The 14,818-nt window shown below is 40.2% G+C and overlaps 1 protein-coding gene across 10 annotated transcripts in view; it reads left to right on the top strand.

The window, feature by feature from the left end:
- LOC133638414 (histone-lysine N-methyltransferase SETD1B-A-like) overlaps positions 1 to 14,818 on the top strand; it is a 54,966-nt gene that overhangs the window by 24,827 nt on the left and 15,321 nt on the right. For all 10 annotated transcript variants that reach the window (XM_062030978.1, XM_062030977.1, XM_062030976.1 and 7 more), the window contains 7 exons: positions 337 to 1,419; positions 7,446 to 8,171; positions 10,445 to 10,618; positions 10,700 to 10,793; positions 10,884 to 11,095; positions 11,172 to 11,235; positions 14,437 to 14,775. In XM_062030978.1, the coding sequence (XP_061886962.1) occupies positions 337 to 1,419; positions 7,446 to 8,171; positions 10,445 to 10,618; positions 10,700 to 10,793; positions 10,884 to 11,095; positions 11,172 to 11,235; positions 14,437 to 14,775 (2,692 nt within the window). The remainder of the gene's footprint in view (positions 1 to 336; positions 1,420 to 7,445; positions 8,172 to 10,444; positions 10,619 to 10,699; positions 10,794 to 10,883; positions 11,096 to 11,171; positions 11,236 to 14,436; positions 14,776 to 14,818) is intronic.

Raw genomic sequence — 14,818 nt, forward strand, 5'->3', positions numbered from 1 at the left:
CTTTAATGGTTTTTACTCTATACATACAAGAACTGGTCGCAGCTGCTTTCTACTTGTCAACGTGTTTTAGTCTGTTTATGTATTTGACTGGGACAGCAAAGCGTTCCCAAATAGGAGACTTTAAACGATGCAAGAGGTTTGACACAATTCCTTGCCAAAGGCTGGTAATGTGTTCCGCGTGAAAACTCAGTATGCCCTTGTTTCGTACATCTAAAAAAATCTGAACACAAATACATGTACCATTACCTCCTAATTTATTATATAATAAATAATTATTGTGTTGTATGGGTCCAAATATCTCCCTTACCCCAACTTTGTTTGTCCCCCCTCCGCAAGGCATGCAAGCCAATCGGTAGGTTATCCGAAAGCAGCCAATCTACGGCATCAGGACCAGCGCCGCCCAGCAGCAGTTCCACCACGCCGCTGTCTCTGGAGACGGGCTACTCCAGCCTAAGGCAGGACACGCCCCAGTCGCAGGGGACGCCGCGCCAGGCAGGCACGCCCTTCTCTCAAGACTCCAGCTACTCCAGTCGCCAGTCCACACCCTCCTACCAGTCCAGCCGTACGGAGAGTTCCGGCAGCTACAAGTCCCGAAGACATGAGAGCAAATTCCAGGATGCGTACAACCGCCGACCGGAGAGGCCTCAGTATCGTAGCAACATGTACAGGAGCTCGACATCGGAGCAATCGCCTTTTAAACAGCAGCACCTCACACCGCCGGAGCCACCGCCTACAACCCCATCTTTCACGTACACACCGCCTCCCCCTGCTACCTCAAACTTCAAGTCGGCTTTCTCGCCCTACCAGGCTCCCATGCCACCCGCTTTCCCACCATCAGAACCCGCATTTCATCACCCAGCCCAAAGGGAGAGTGAGTACCACAGACCCCCACAGCCGCCCCTGGTAGCACCCACAGACTTTCTTCCTGTGAAGGATAGACCGGAAACGCCTCCCATTCCAGAACCCCCGCCCGAACCCGGACCCCAACCAAACACGCCACCCCCTCGAACGCCCGAACACTGCCCCTCACCTGGTTCCCCGGCCCCGGACGCAGAGCGCAACAGCCTGGACTCGCGCATCGAGATGCTCCTCAAGGAAAAAAGGACTAAACTGCTGCCCTTCCTGGCAGAGCAGATCTCGGACACTGAGGTGCGAATGGAGGGAAGTCCCATTTCCTCCTCGTCCTCGCAGCTCTCCCCCATTCCCCCGTACACGGGTGGAACGCAAAACTCCCGTCCCTGTAGCACAGGCTTGGAGGACATCAGTCCGACCCCGCTGCCCGATTCGGACGAGGACGAGCCGATTCCCGGTACCGCTTCCCTGGTGAAGAGAATCGTCTCTCCTGTCCACGAGAAAATGAACAGTGAGGTGAAAGATGAACATCCTCAAGGCCATGCGGAAACAGAAAAAATGGACACGGTAAGACGTTTTTACACAACATTCACCAAACACTTAACAGACATAATAATGCCTGGTTTTGAGTGACGCAGAAAGAGAGTGACTGATTTACAAATGTGTTTGTAATATTTGAACATCCCTACTCAGCAACAGGAGTAGTGACAATAAGTTTTACTGTGATGTAATGCAGGGACGTCCCAAATTATTCCCAATGAGGACCGTATACAAAAATTGGAAGACTCACACTGACACATTTTATGCATTAAATATATTAAAACCAATCCGTATACACGTTGAACTATCTGAACAAAATATCTGAGCTTTGGGTTATAGATGACAAAGCAACTTAATAATACATTTGTTTTATTTTTAAAACATGCTGAGGGCCAATAAAAAAAAAAGCTGTGGGTAGAAACGGACGCATTTTGGACACCCTTGATGGAGTGCGAGCCTAAAACAAGGTTTGATTTTAAACTTTAAACAAGTCTCTAAAGCAGACCTGGGCAAATTAAGGCCCGGGGGCTGAATGCGGCCCATTAAGCTTTTCAATCTGGCCCGCCGGACATTCCCAAATAATTTTTTTTGATCTTTAAGATGGAAAGTGTAGCTGCCATTATGATGTGCAGTGATGTCTTCAAATGACCGTAAGTCTTGAACTACACAAAGTATTTCAATGGTTGGAATCTGCGCTTTTGCATTATATACCAGTTACTATGGTAATCTAATTAGTTACTACGGTAATCTAAGTCACAGCAGCTTAGACGAGGCACGAGCAGTGTGGGTGGAGAGCGTTTCCACAGAGTGTTTCCAGAGCGGCCAGCCTGAAATGCGGGTGTCAGGGACAGACGCGGATGGAGATTTTTACAACAAATTTCTAAAGCTTAGTGATATAGCCGATGTATCCGATTGTAGGTGGGTTTTTTTGTGTTTTTTTCACGCTACTATTTTGCTGTTTGTTGCATTTTTGTTGCGTTTCGCTTGATCATAAAATATGTCGATCGAGAGTGGGTGTGACATTCATATGTTCTCAATATTCAGTGTTTTATCGCTCATAGTTAATATTTTAAATCCCACATTCTTTATTTTCATGTACATTCTGGGTGTCTCATTCAGTAAAAAAAAATTTAAAATTCCATTCCATTTTTTAAGGCAGTATGTCATAACGTTTTTAGCATTCAGACATTATTGTGAGGTTTTGTATTAGTGTTCCAGACACATTTTTTTCTCTAAATTTGGCCCCCCCAAACAAAATAATTGCCCCGCAGGCCTGCTCTAAGAGACGATATTGACAGGTCACAGGAAGTTAAGTCTGGTTTCAAGTACTTGTAGTACACTTTCCTTTTCATTTCGTGCTCCTTGTTCAGTCTTGTAAAGCAATCTCGGGTTTCACATAAAAAAGCATGTTTAGCGTCTTTAAATGTGCCAAGACAGATTAAACATGTTTGGGTGTGTAAATAGAGTTTACCTTGGAGTTAAACAGGAGTTTCTGTCCTTCTGAGTTCCTGCACACTTTGGCTTATGTTCAATTGAGGAATGAAATACTAGTCTTGCTTCCTGTTTCGCTCGCAATGGAGGAGAGCGCAGATTTGGCTGTTGGCCCCATTGAGCGGCATGCTTCCTGCCTCTGCCTGAGCCCGACAGTCAGAATAGGCCACCGCCGCTTATGTTCTCACCTTTCAGTTATTGCAAAGCAAACATCATTTGTGTAAGGATGCCACTCCCGCGCCGAGCTCACGTTCGCTTCTTTCGCAACGTGTCCAACTGGGAATGCTTTTTTTTAATGATACAGCTCTTGCATCACTGACTTGTCTGTTTCGGGTCAATGTTTGGTGCCTGAGCAAACAGTTTGCTTGACCGGAGACACGGGTCACTCTTGTCGGCTGTCCGCAGCAAGCATGTACAGATTCAAACTTGATCTAGGATGTGTGCCCATTTTGGTGGCATATAAATGAGCAACAGGTGCTTCACTTTTACTGACATCTCAAATTCAAGATTGTGAACAGGAAGGGTGACATACCTCTTCCCCTCTCGACAATCTTAAATTTCTCACTCAGTGCAATCTCCTTTTCGCATACTCTTCATCTCGTGCCCTCTCGGGCGCTCATAATAGCACACTCAGCCCTGAGAGCATTGAAGTTGTACTTTTTTTCCTATATGACATCCTCTTTCAAGTCTTTGACCTGACATCCTCTTGTGTATCAGTCAGAATAACGTTGAAGCGCGTTACATCTTACTCTGCAACATTAACATTAGAGTTGTCAAAATGGACGTGAACAATCCATTATAAATATGATTACAAATTGTAAACAAATTAGTTGGGATGGGTATTATTCATACATTGGTAAAACTCTCGATGGTTAGTTATAACTAGAGATGTCCGATAATGGCTTTTTTGCTGATATTCCGATATTGTCCAACTCTTAATTACCGATTCCGATATCAACCGATACCGATATATACAGTCGTGGAATTAACACATTATTATGCCTAATTTCGTTGTGATGCCCCGCTGGATGCATTAAACAATGTAACAAGGTTTTCCAAAATAAATCAAGTCAAGTTAACGGAAAAAAATGCCAACATGGCACTGCCATATTTATTATTTAAGTCACAAAGTGCATTATTTTTTTTAACATGCCTCAAAACAGCAGCTTGGAATTTGGGACATGCTCTCCCTGAGAGAGTATGAGGAGGTTGAGGTGGGCTGGGTTGAGGTGGGGCGGGGGTTTGGCGGTACCTGTGGGTGTATATTGTAGCGTCCCGGAAGAGTTAGTGCTGCAAGGGGTTCTGGGTATTTGTTCTGTTGTGTTTATGTTGTGTTACAGTGCGGATGTTCTCCCGAAATGTGTTTGTCATTCTTGTTTGGTGTGGGTTCACAGTGTGGCGCGTATTTGTAACAGTGTTAAAGTTGTTTATACGGTCACCCTCAGTGTGACCTGTATGGCTGTTGACCAAGTATGCCTTGCATTCACTTGTGTGTGTGAAAAGCCGTAGATATTGTGTGACTGGGCCGGCACGCAAAGGCAGTGCCTTTAAGGTTTATTGGCGCTCTGTACTCCTCCCTACGTCCGTGTACACAGCGGCGTTTTAAAAAGTCATAAGTCTTACTTTTTGAAACAGATACCGATAATTTTGAAACCGATACCGATAATTTCCGATATTACATTTTAAAGCATTTATCGGCCGATAATATCGGCAGTCCGATATTATCGGACATCTCTAATAAATATGATTACAAATTGTAAACAAATTAGTTGGGATGGGTATTATTCATACAACGGTAAAACTCTCGATGGTTAGTTATAACCTATTACCGTTTTTAATTAAATTACCAAAAAAACGTGATTGATAAATACACTTTGATAAACTCATGGACTGACTAGCGCCTATGTGTCACAGATCCAGCCCGTGAATGAATTATCTATGGCCCCGGGATGATATTTGATTAGTATCGGAACCGACCCGCAGGCCACAGCCGGCTGCGGCTGTTTTGCACGCACCAATACTCCGAACAGTGTTGGTGCTAGGAATTCTTAAAATGGGGTCCCAGGGACCCCATCAAGACATAAAAATGGGGTCCCACAGTACATTTTTGGGGTCCCACTTTTTTGTTACCGTTTTGAAAACAAATGATAAATGTATGCATTCCACACATTCTATATTGTGTTTTGGAAAAAGGTTGTCATAAACGTTACTTAATTCATTAAAAAAAACAATACAAAATAAATAATTTTTTTATGCATATGTAAATGTATTCAGTTATAAACATTCATTCACTTTCTTCTTTCCTTTAGGGATCTAAACTTTACCGCTGCCGGTATCTTTTTTTCTATATTTTTATTGTAATATTTTCAGAATGTGTTTGTTCTATTTTTGGCCAAAGTAAGGCAAAGAAAACAATCTGAAGTTGTCTTTATTTTTTAGTCTTAATGCCATGATTATAATAGTCAGGCCCGCATGTGCACAGATTTTCCTCCATGCGGCCCCTGAGCTAAAATGAGTTTGACACCCGTGGACTATCTTAAATGCTAACATGAATACAAGACACATTAATGTCTGTCCTCATTAAGAAACAATATCCCCCAATATAAACTTGTATAAACACATTGCTGTCTGAGTAACTAAGATATTCAATTGTGTACATTTTACCTGTGCTGTCTTAGAACAAAGTGATCATTCTATACTCCAAAAAATACGACACAGGCGGAGGTGTTTTTGTTCTTTTAACCACTTTATAAACTCCGACGGATTGTGTCTGCAACAGGAAATTAACTCGTGCAATGTCATTAACAATAAAGGAAGCCAAGTGAACACTCAATTTTCCTTTATCAAAAAAAAAAGTAAACATTTTACAAATTAAGATGGAAGAAGATAAACATATTCAGTCACTCAAATAAAAATATGGCTCTTAAAATGTCAGAACAATATTTAATGTTTCCTTTGCCAATAAAGTATATAGTGTATTAATTTTAGTTATTTAAAACAACCTGGTTAAAAGACTTCAGTGTGTGCGTACACTGCAAAAACTGAAATCTAAGTAAGATATTTCAAATAAGGGTGATATTTGCTTATTTTCTGTCTGATAAGATAATTCTTCTCACTAAGCAGATTTTATGTTAGAGTGTTTTACTTGTTTTAATGGTTTTGGTCCTAAATTATCTCAGTAAGATATTACAGCTTGTAGCTGAGATTTTATGACTTATATTGAGTAAAACATACTTGAAACTAGAATATCAACTGATGCAAAGCTGTGTCATTAACACTCACAAGTATAAAACTATTTTTTTAAAGTAATGATTTCTTACTTCAAGCATGAAAAAAAAAATCATGATGCCGAGCGCATATCATTATGTCAAGATAATGGCACTAGCATTTACTTAATTTAAGAAATAATTGTCAACATTTTGAGCAAAAAGGGCCCCTTTTCTTTTTTTTACCAAGAAAAGTGAACTTGTTATTAGTGAGAATATACTTATTTTAAGGTATTTTTGGGTTAATTGAGGTAGGTAATTTTACTTGTTTTGGAAAGTCTTGACAAGCCGAATTTTCTTGTTCTATTTTGCTTAGTTCAAATAAAATACCCCTAATTTTTATATATTTTTTTCTTGTTTTTGAACACTGACTTTTTGCAGTGTAGGTACTTTTTGAGCACATTCAACATCACCGCAATAATAATGACAACCTTGATACGAACATTTCATATCATTACATCCCTGGAAATGAGTTTTCTTTTCACCAAGCCCTTCCATCTCAAAAGACCATATTAATAACATTAAAGTTGATAAATGTTTGTTTAAAAAATAAAAGTAATACAAACTGAAACACGATTAATTTAGATTTCTTTCTTTCTTTCTTTCTTTCTTTCTTTTAGTTTATTTCGAACACACTTACAGCATAATGCATCACACAATTTCATATAATTTCTCTTTACATCATGTCCGAAAGGGAGTAGGAAGAAGCAAAGCTTATATTAATCCTACCCCTTTCCCACTTCAGAGCGTTTACAAATATATACATTCATTTACTGACCTTTTTATAGCAAAATGACATCCGTGAATGAGTAATACAACAGTTTTGTAATATGTAATTAATTAAGTCAGTCATTATTAACATACAGAGATGAAGAATATCTTATTTTCAATGAGGTTGAAAGTATTTCTCATAATTCTTCTTCTTTGTACTTTGTAAGCACTATTAATTTGAACAACCTCTTAAACTGGAACATATCAGTACAATGTTTTAACTTCTTTACTTAATCCATTCCATAATTTAATTCCACATACTGATATGCTAAAGGTTCTAAGTGTTGTACGTGCATACAAATGTTTTAAATTAGATTTTCCTCTCAGGTTATATTTCTCCTCTTTAGTTGAGAAGAATTGTTGTACATTCTTTGGTAGCAGATTAAAAAAATGTTTTAATCGTGATTAATCTAAATTAATCTTCAGCAACCTTTTGATTAATCTAAATTCGACATTTCAATCGTTTGACAACCCTAATAAAAAGTCTCACACAAGAGAGATGACCGCTCTTTCCTTGTCGCGCAGAGTCATCAGTCGTCAGGAGAAGACATGGAGATCTCGGATGACGAGATGCCCGGCACGCCAATCAGCGGCGGCGACTGTAGCAAAGGCATCGTCGTAAACTCCGCCGTGTCCCCCCTCCAGACCCTAGCCATCCATCCCGCCGGATATCCCCACCTGGCGGGCTTCGCCATCCCCCATCACCTAGCCCACACGACCCTGCCGGGGCACCACCTGGCTGCTCACCCCGGCGTGCACCCGCACATGCTGCCACATATGGCTCACTACCCGCCCGGCATGATTCCGCTGGTGCAAATGGAGCTGATGAACTGTCTGCGGTGGGAACAGTGGAGCACGGTCCCCATGTCTTTTCAAATGCAGCAGCAGATGCTGAGTCGCATGGCTCAGACTCGAGGCCCTTATCATTATCCGCATTTTGTGGATAGCGCGGCGTTTGCCGGACCCTATCCACATTTGTCCATGGGTGCTGCTGCGCATGGAAGTGCAACGGGGGCGCCCGGGCAGCAGTGGCAGCATCCCAGTATGCCCAAGTTCAACCCAACCGTCCCTCCTCCTGGTTATGAGACTAAAAAGGAGGATCCCCACAAAGCCACCATCGAAGGTGTCCTCCAGGTCATTGTCAAAGAACTGAAAGCCATCATGAAGCGAGACCTTAACCGTAAAATGGTAGAGGTGGTGGCTTTTCGAGCGTTTGATGAATGGTGGGAGAAGAAGGAACACTCCGCAAAGGTAAGTTGTGTCCCTTGTCATACTGTCACCATCTTAAAATACTGGCTGTGCATGTGCGTTCAAGATCCCATTTGAAACAATTTTTCAACAATTCCACAAAAGTCTCACAATCAGTGTATTGAAAGTAGGTTATTTTGGTAGTTGACTAGTCAGCGATTTCTCTTTTGACTCGTTTCAATTATTGTTTATGATCTGCTCTGCATGTTAAGTTTGATGTTGGACTAGATTTTAACTCATTTTTAAAACCTACTATAGTAAATTCAATTGTAACAAAATAAATTAGAATAGGATAGACTTTATTTATCCCACAAAGGGGAAATTGTGGTTGCAGTGCAGATTTTTACATACAGTACCTAGAGTAAAACCTAATGAAAAACTAAAAATGAGTAATGAATAATACATATTGCGGACTAAACGATTGCAATATATATAAAAAAATATTCAAACAAAAAGTGACTGTTGCTGAGTGTAAAAATATAATATAATAATTAGGGCAGCAACAACTAATCGATTAAATAATAAATTAAATAAATAAATCGATTATAAAAAGAGTAATAAATAATACATATTGCGGACTAAACGATTGCAATATGTATAAATAAATATTCAAACAAAAAGTCACTGTTGCTGAGTGTAAAAATATAATATAATAATTAGGGCTGCAACAACTAATCGATTAAAATCGATTATAAAAATAGTTGGCGATTAATTTTGTCATTGATTCGTTGGATCTATGCTATGCGCATGCGGAGAGGCAATTTTTAAAACATTTTTAAATTTATTTTATTTATTTATTTTTTTTAAACCTTTATTAACTGCAACATGTACAAACAGCTGAGAAACAATAATCAAAATAAGTATGGTGCCAGTATGCTTTTTTCCCCCCAATAAAATACTGGAAAGGATAGAAATGTAGTTTGTCTCTTTTATCAGATTATTAATCGATTAATCGAAGTAATAATCAACAGATTAATCGATTATCAAATTAATCGTTAGTTGCAGCCCTAATAATAATATAATATATCAGTGTATGTTATATACTGTATATAATATGTAAATATCACATATGTTATATTTTATATTGCTACTATGGTACATTTTTAGTCTACTTTATACCTGCATTATCCTTTCCATCCTTACCCTTTCCACCCTTTGTAACTGAGCTACTGTGTGGAACAATTTCCCTTGTGGATCAATAACGTTTGTCTAAGTCTAAGTCAAGTGAAAGTTTTGCACGACAAGAAAAAAAAAAAGATCACAGTAATCACATGAGTGTGTTAGAAAAAGGCTTACTTTAATCCAAAAAAGCATGATAACTACAGTGGGAAATAATAAGATCTCCTGTAAACATGACATTCAGTGCACAAAAGTATTTTTATACAATTATTTGTAATTTTTTTAGATGCAATTAAAGGAATACAAGTGTCACATGAACATTCCTGGCGGTCTATCAATTAACATTTCATTAAGCGACAAATCGTTGCAGCCCTAATTGGACTTTTTACACTCTGCCTCTTCACTTGTCCAGCGTAATAGATGCCATATATCACATACAACAACATAACATTAAAGAATGAGAGAGGCAGACACAGACGTTAGCAACACTAGCTTAGCTTTGGGAGCTACAATGCTAACATCACACTCACATTTTAAAACCGCAACATCATGCTTAATTTTCCCGTTTTATAAATGATCAAACTTCCAGCTCCCGCACATGTAGCTGATTTATGGACAGTTGGCAGAGCTCTGGGATTTATTTTAAAGATGTGTAGCGAAGCCTCTCTCCATGTTTTTTGCCAAAGCTGCAAGAAGTGGTGTCATATCCATGAAGGATGGTTTCTTTCTTCATGAAGTCATGAAAACTCAGAAGTTAAAAGTAGATCTCTTCTGTCAAAAGGAGACAGTTGATAGACTTAGTGCTCATAACACACTTAAACATTATTGTCCCTTTTGTGTAAAAGGGGACTTTTTAAGTGACATTATCTTTTCCAACCCTTGATGTTAGAGTGCCAAGCAGGGAGGTAATGGGTCCCATTTTTATAGTCTTTGGTATGACTCGGCCGGGGTTTGAACTCACGACATACCGATCTCAGGGTGGACACTCTAACCACAAGGCCACTTTTGATGCCTTCAGTGACAATCTACAATGTCAATAGTCATGAAAATAAAGAAAACGCATTGAGGGAGAAGGTGTCTCCAAACTTTAGGCCTGTACTGTATGTAAAAGCAATAAAAGAGTCTTAGAAATAATTAAACCTGACATGTTTTCCCAGGCATCCTTGACTCCAATCAAAGGTGCTGAGGGGAAGGAAGAAGAAAGACCTAAGCCTAAAGAGACCATAGGTTCAAGCCTGCTCGAGAACTGGAACAAGGGCGAGGTGCTCGGCTACGAGGGAATGGGCCTGGGAATCGGGTTGCGAGGAGCCATCCGGTTGCCGTCCTTCAAGGTCTTAAGTCTAAGGAGCTTTGTTATCGCTGGCCAACATGGCCGCAGATTTTGGTGTTAACCGTTCAAACGCTGTGTGCAGGTCAAAAGGAAGGACCCACCTGAAGCTGTCAACGCGGGTGAGAACAAACGAGCGCGACCCTCCACTCCATTGGAAGACGAGCTGGAGGATGAGGGTAACCCCCCGCCCCCTCCCTTCTCCAATCAATGTTGATAATCGATGCGCGTCCACACCTGTTCATGTTTTCGCTGTTCGTCTCCGTCAGACCGCGAGAGAGACCCGGCAGAGCTCCCCTTGGACAACTCCAAAATGTGCCCCGACGGTATCGCCGCCAAGCGAAGACATTCCCGCCCGCTGGAGCTTGACAGCGAGGGCGAGGAGGAGGTGGACACCTCTGGGAAAGAGGAGGAGTCACTGGGCGACCGAGAGGAGGAGCCTGACGAAAGAGAGCCCGCTGACCGGCTGTCACCAAGCAAAGTCAGCCCACTTACTTTAAGATGACCGCGGTTGGTACACCTGACACATTGTTCATGTACTCTTTTTGTTTTTGCAGAGCGGCGAAGACGGTGGCAGAGAATCGTCCAGTGAGAGTGCATCGTCAGATTCCTCAGATGCCGGTACTTTGTTTACAAGATGCTTTCACACATTTTCTATAAATGCTGTTTTTCCCTCTTTTAGTGCACGTTCAGTATCCTCCTCACTAGAGAGGATAAATGCTTTAAAATGTAATGTGGGAAATTATCGGTATCGGTTTCAAAATTATCGGTATCGGTTTCAAAAAGTTAAATTTATGACTTTTTAAAACGCCGCTGCGTACACGGACATAGGGAGGAGTACAGAGCGCCAATAAACCTTAAAAGCACTGCCTTTGCGTGCCAGGCCAGTCACATAATATACTGTATATGGCTTTTCACACACACAAGTAAATGCAATGCATACTTGGTCAACAGCCATACAGGTCACACTGAGGGTGGCGGTATAAACAACTTCAACACTGTTACAAATATGCGCCACACTGTGAACCCACACCAAACAAGAAAGACAAACACATTTCGGGAAAACATCCGCACAGTAACACAACATAAACACAACAGAACAAATACCCAGAACCCCTTGCAGCACTAACTCTTCCGGGACGCTACAATATACACCCCCCGCTACCCCCTACCCCACCACCACAATCCCAACCCCGGCCACCTCAACCTCCTCATGCTCTCTCAGGGAGAGCATGTCCCAAATTCCAAGCTGCTGTTTTGAGGGACGTTGAAAAAAAAAAAGCACTTTGTGACTTCAATAATAAATATGGCAGTGCCATGTTGGCATTTTTTTCCATAACTGGAGTTGATTTATTTTGGAAAACCTTGTTACATTGTTTAATGCATCCAGCGGGGCATCACAACAAAATTAGGCATAATAATGTGTTAATTCCACAACTGTATATATCGGTATCAGTTGATATCGGAATCGGTAATTAAGAGTTGGACAATATCGGATATCGGCAAAAAAAGCCATTATTGGACATCTCTACTCCCCACTATCGAAGCTATGTGAGCTGTAGTGCTAATATCCTGGTGTCCCAATTAGGGTTGTCTCGATACTTATATTTTGGTACCGGTATCAAAATGTATTTCGATACTTTTCTAAATAAAGGGCACCACAAAAAATGGCATTATTGGCTTTATTTTAACAAAAATACTTAGTGTACATTAAACGTATGTTTCTTATTGCAATCAAATCTAATTAGTCTGCTGACGTATGCACTAACATATAGTGTAATTTATCATTCTATTATTTTGTCAGCATTATAAAGGACAAGCTGTGAAAATTGTTATTAATCTACTTGTTCATTTACTGTTAATATCTGCTTATTTTCTGTTTTAACATGTTCTATCTACACTTCTGTTAAAATGTAATATTCACTTATTCTTTTGTTGTTTGGATACTTTACCTTTGTTTTGGATGATACCACAAATTTAAGTATCGATCCGATACCAGGTAGTTACAGGATCATACATTGGTCATAATTTAAGTTCTCATGTGTGCAGGGACGTATTTCCTGAGTTTATGAATATAATATGAATTAAAAAAGAAAAAGTGACAATAAAAAATATTGATGTAATCATAGTAGTATCGATTAGATACACTCTTGTACTTGGTATCATTAAAGTGGATGTCAGGTGTAGATCCACCCATGGCATTTGTTTACATTGTGAAGCCGGTGAGCTATCGTATCCTCCTACAGTGTGTAGTGAAGCATGTTTAGCTATTCCTCGTCCTCCAGTGATAATGCTACGTGTAAAATACTTACTTTCTTTGTCGCCATGGAGGCGAGGATTAGTGATTGAGAAGAAGCTAAAACACTGCCGATTGCGGATGGACATTAGCCGCCAACTAGCTAGCCATGTTTTAAAGCACATCTTCCTGTGGGTGTTTCAGTCGTATAACTTCACCTTCATCTTTAGTTTTTAGGCCAAAATGTATCCGTTCTCCCTTTTCTGTCTACACACTGTGTCTGCTTGTAAGTACTCTGTGATTGTGCGCTGCCTTACATGCTCCTCTGTTCGTAAGACCAGCAATGTCACGACGTGCCTGTAAAAAAAAAAAAAAAAAATATGGCGAACCGGTACTTTTCAAACAGAGTATAGTACCGTTTTTGATTCATTAGTACCGCGATACTATACTAGTACCAGTATACTGTACAACCCTAGTCCCAATACAACTTTTTAACTTTCTCATACAATGTCAATAATAGTCCGATACAATATCAGCACAAATCAAAATACAAACTTTTATTATATTGTAGTGTGGAATGTTTGAAAAGGCTCCATCAAGTGAAATTACAACAATGGTAGGTATGAAAAACATTAACCTCATGACAAATGAATGCTTTTGAAGTGGAGTGTTAATAGTGGTCACAATAATGCTCATGACGCAGTAACTTGATCCAAACACGTTTGTTACTGGATACTTTGTAACACACTCTTACCCTCAAATCCTTTGTAGTATGCAACTTAATTATTTGACACTTGTTTAAGACAGATTGTGTATTCTAGACTGCTATTTAAGGACAAATATTCCTAGAAATGTGCCGATCGTTTGGCCATTTTTCATTAAAACGTACACTAGAAAAACTCACAATCTCACCAAGTATATACTGTATTTCTAATTTGTAGTCAAAATATCCAAACAAACCTACTACAAGTCACAATCCCATGAATAGTATTTTTTCAGTGAGACATAAGAACTCGTTTTTTGGCAATCTAAATTCTGAGGAAAAAAATACTACCTTTGAGCATCACAAGTTTGTCCAAACAAGACACAAAACTTCACAATACTAATAAGTAATACGTTTGGTTGCTAATTTTAAGATCACGTATATTTTAAAGCTTAAATATAATGTCTTTACAAGCAAAAATAACTTCTGCCAACGGAACAAGTCAAAATAGTCTTGGTAAGATTTGTTAATAAAACATTATATTGGAGGACTTAGACTATAACTGGCTGTCCAGCTTTGCACAAGGGTTCAGGTTAGGAGTGCAGGACTGTTTGTATCAGAGCTAATATTGGAGATTTTAGATGTCAGGCGATATAATTCGATACATGTTTTTTGCTGATATCGAACCGATACTAATATTGTATCAGGACACCCCTGGTGCTAACATTTTACTCTAACACAATTATCAAACTCTCAGCTGCCTCAACCGTAGCTAACTCATAAATGACACTGTTCTGAGCTTCATTTTAAGATGTGTAGCAAAGCCTGCTTTATTTTATTTTATTTACAAAGCTTTCCTGGCTTTTTGCTTCATTTCCCACAGAGTCCGCAAGTTCAGTGTCATCCAAAAGCAGCTCAGACTCCTCGTCGGCAAGTTCGGACTCCTCCGAGGATGAGTTGAGCTCGGAAGAAGAGGACTCGGAGGTGGAAAAGGATGATGAGGGGAAAGTGTCCAAGACCTCTTCGTCCTCGTCCTCGTCTTCATCGTCGTCTTCTGACGAGGAAGAAAAAAAGGAGTTGGACTCCAAGCCGCTGAGTCCTCCTGAGGAGGCGACCGCAAACGCTATGGAGGAGATAAGCTGCAAACTTAAACGTAGACCTCCAAGTCCTAAAGACGAGGTACCAGGGGACCTGAAGCCACCTTCTCCTAAAGGTGTTCCGGGTAAGTGTTTATTCCTAAATTAGAACTCACTTCAATAGACGTT

The sequence above is a fragment of the Entelurus aequoreus genome, linkage group LG21 (assembly GCF_033978785.1).
Source record: "Entelurus aequoreus isolate RoL-2023_Sb linkage group LG21, RoL_Eaeq_v1.1, whole genome shotgun sequence".
Classification (NCBI taxonomy): domain Eukaryota; kingdom Metazoa; phylum Chordata; class Actinopteri; order Syngnathiformes; family Syngnathidae; genus Entelurus; species Entelurus aequoreus.